General features: G+C 47.1%; 1 protein-coding gene across 1 annotated transcript; it reads right to left on the bottom strand.

Moving 5' to 3' along the window:
• Positions 1-1,109: 1,109 nt before the first annotated feature.
• On the bottom strand, positions 1,110-2,047 carry LOC121936378. Its single transcript, XM_042478585.1, has 2 exons — positions 2,037-2,047; positions 1,110-1,701 (listed from the first exon to the last, which is right to left on the bottom strand). The coding sequence occupies exons 1-2, from the start codon at positions 2,045-2,047 to the stop codon at positions 1,110-1,112; spliced, it is 603 nt and encodes a 200-aa protein (XP_042334519.1).
• Positions 2,048-3,139: the final 1,092 nt, after the last annotated feature.

Raw genomic sequence — 3,139 nt, 5'->3', positions numbered from 1 at the left:
AAGAGGAAACAAAAATCCACTTTTAAATTTGCATTTGTATTTTGCAGGAAATTTGGAGACAGGAACTGCTCCATAAGAACTTGCTAGAAAGCTCTACAAACACACACACACACACACACACACACACACACACACACACACACCCTTTTTTATTCTAGGGCTGGGGAAGGGTCTCCAAAAAACCCAAAACAAGCCTCATTGGAAGGTGCCCATTTTAAAAGGTCTCTAAAGGTGCCAGTTTTAAAGGCCCTCCAAAGGAACCTCATAGAAAGGCGCAAAGGGTCTCCAAAGGAAGCCCATTGAAAGGTGCCAATGTTTAAGGGTCTCCAAAAAAACCCAATTTAAAGGTCTCCAAAAGAACCCATTTAAAGTGTAAAATTCAAAGGGTCTCCAAAGGAGCCCCGTTTAGTTGAAATGGTTTCCCAAGGAACCCTATTTAAAAGTACAAAGTTTAAAAGAAACCCTTTTAAAGGCACACTTTTTTAGGATCTTCAAGGAACTCCATTTCAAGGAGCAGATTTTGAAGGGTCTCCAAATGAAGCCAGGAATGACTTGAAGGCACACAACAACAACAACAACAACAAAGAAGCTGTGTTGGCTAGATATCATGGGACAACATCACCCCAAAATCCACAAAACAGGGATCCCTTGCTTGGGTCAACCAAATAATAATAATAATAATAATAATAATAATAATAATAATAAGGTAGTGGAACTTGGAAAGCTTGTGACACAAAGGACATTTGGAGTGGCACCAAAAAGTTCTCTTGACTTGGGAAGAGGCACCAAATAACAACAACAAGAAGAAGAATAAACTAGTGCAGCGTCACCCCAAATCTACAAATAGGGATCCCTTGCTTGGGCCAACTAAATAATAATAAGATTAAGAATAAGAATAAGAGTAAGAAAAGCTAGTCCAGCATCACCCCAAATCCACAAAACAGGGGTCCCTTGCTTGGGCCAACCAAATAAGAAGAAAAACAAGAAGAACAAGAACCCAGTGGAACTTGGAAAGCTTGCAATACATTGCCCATTTGGAGTGGCACCAAAAAGGTCTCCTTGATTTGGGAAGAGGCACCAAATAATAATAATAATCATCATCATCATCATCAACTAGTGGAACTTGGGAAGCTTGGGACCCATTGCCCATTCTGGTTGGCACCAAAGAGGTCTCCTCGATTTGGGAAGGAGCTTTGGATGTGAACCCAGATCTGGAGGAGAAGACCCCCTTGCAGCCAGCCAGGCAGGGCTTGTGTTCTGGGTCTCCTGGGAGCCTGTGCCCGGTGGGTGCCCCTCTCCGGACTCACCCTGGGCTTGCTGCCCCCGATGGCCCCCGGTCGGATGGAGCCGGTCTCCTGGTAGCGGCAGAGGATCTTGGAGACGCAGCCGTGGGAGACGCGGAGCTGGCGGGAGATGACGCAGGGCCGGATGCCATGGTGGGCCATCTCCACGATCTTGTGGCGGATGTGGTTGGGCAGGGGGCGCCCGTTGATGAAGACCCCCCCCAGCTGGTTGACCCGGCCCTGGCCCAGAGGGGTCGACACTGCAGGGAAGGAGGAGCACAAGCACAAAGACCATTGCAACACTCCACTCTCTCTTTGGCTACTTTTACGCACGCCCTTTGGGGCCCCTTCCACCAGGGCAAGGGTCCTGGGGGCTTCGTGACACAACTGCACACTTCTTTGGGGCACTCCTCTGCCCCTGGTTCAATGCAATCCCCCCTTGAACACACCGAGGCACACTTTGAAACTCATCCCACAACTGTGCGCAATTTCTTTTTGGAAACATTCTGCTCCCCACTTTGCAGACTTTGTGGCACCCTTTGGGGACCCTTTGGGATCTGTCCCACAGTTTTAGGGGGTTATTATTCCGCAGCTAAGTTTGATCCCCACTTTTACACACCCTTGCCACACCTGTGCACACTTGTGAGACCCATCCCACCACTTTCCCGGCGTTTTTGGAAATGGTTCTGCCAGGCTGCCCAGGGCGAGATTGGACTCCACTCTGGCTGCATTTGGGCGCCCTTGGAGACTTACTCCACAACCATGTTTTTGCCCATGGGAAGGTCTGATGCCCACTTTTAGACACTCGTGATGCATTTGTGCACACGTTTAGACTTCGATTCAATCCCCATTTGTGCACACTGCCTTTGTACACTTACATTTATCCTGCCATTTCCGAACTCGCTTTGCAAGGGCTAGATTTTGATCCCCATTTGGACACATTCTGGCTGCATTTGTGCACACTTTTCGATCTATTCCACAATTGTACACAATTGTAACCTTGTGCCCAAGATTCAGCTCTGAGCCCACCTTTGTGTCTGCACTGCTGCACACTTCTAGGCTTATTCCACAACTGCAGCCACCTTTTTGAAACCCTTCTGCACTTTTGCCCACCCCTTGTTTTTTGGGGTTCGCCAGGGGAGACCCCACTAATAATAATAATAATGTTTCATTGGGGGAAGAGGGAGCCTAGTTGAACCCAATGGAGTTCAATGAGGGCATCATGGATGGAGCTGAATGGAGAAATCTAATGGGGTTCCAGGAGGAACTGCAATGGAGTTCAATAAGGAAACCCAATGGGGGTCAATGAGGAAATCATGGATAGAGCTCAATGAGGAAACTCAATGGAGGTCAGTGAGGAATTGTAATGGATCTCAATAAGGAATTCTAATAAATCTCAATAGAGTTCCATGAGGAAATCACTGATGGAATTCAAAGAGGAAACTCAATGAAGAAATCATGGATGGAACTCAATGAGGAAACGCAATGGACTTCTATGGGGAAATCCTATCAAAGAGGCTTGTGCCTTGGTGAGAAATGAGGGGAGAAGATCTCCCCCGAAAAGTACATATCATAGAGATGGTAGTATTGGGGCTTTCTCCCCGTGAAAGAGGGGTGCGGCGTAAGAATCCTTTCCCTGCGACTTTTGGATGCCGATGGATCCTTACCTCCCGAAATACCTTGCGATAAACCAGAGAAGGGGCATTTACTCGGGAGTAGGCCTCCCTTGAACAGATATATATTTTCCATGTATATATATATATTCCATATAATGCATCTCCTGGGGATAGTCCAGCTGCTCCCAGCTGCTTTGCATCTGACTTACAAAGCAAGGGACTATTTCAAATGGGGAGACT

Source organism: Sceloporus undulatus, chromosome 7 (assembly GCF_019175285.1).
Source record: "Sceloporus undulatus isolate JIND9_A2432 ecotype Alabama chromosome 7, SceUnd_v1.1, whole genome shotgun sequence".
In the NCBI taxonomy this organism is placed as follows: domain Eukaryota; kingdom Metazoa; phylum Chordata; class Lepidosauria; order Squamata; family Phrynosomatidae; genus Sceloporus; species Sceloporus undulatus.
The sequence above is the reverse complement of the archived record's forward strand: the minus strand, read 5'-3'. Positions and strand labels throughout refer to the sequence as shown.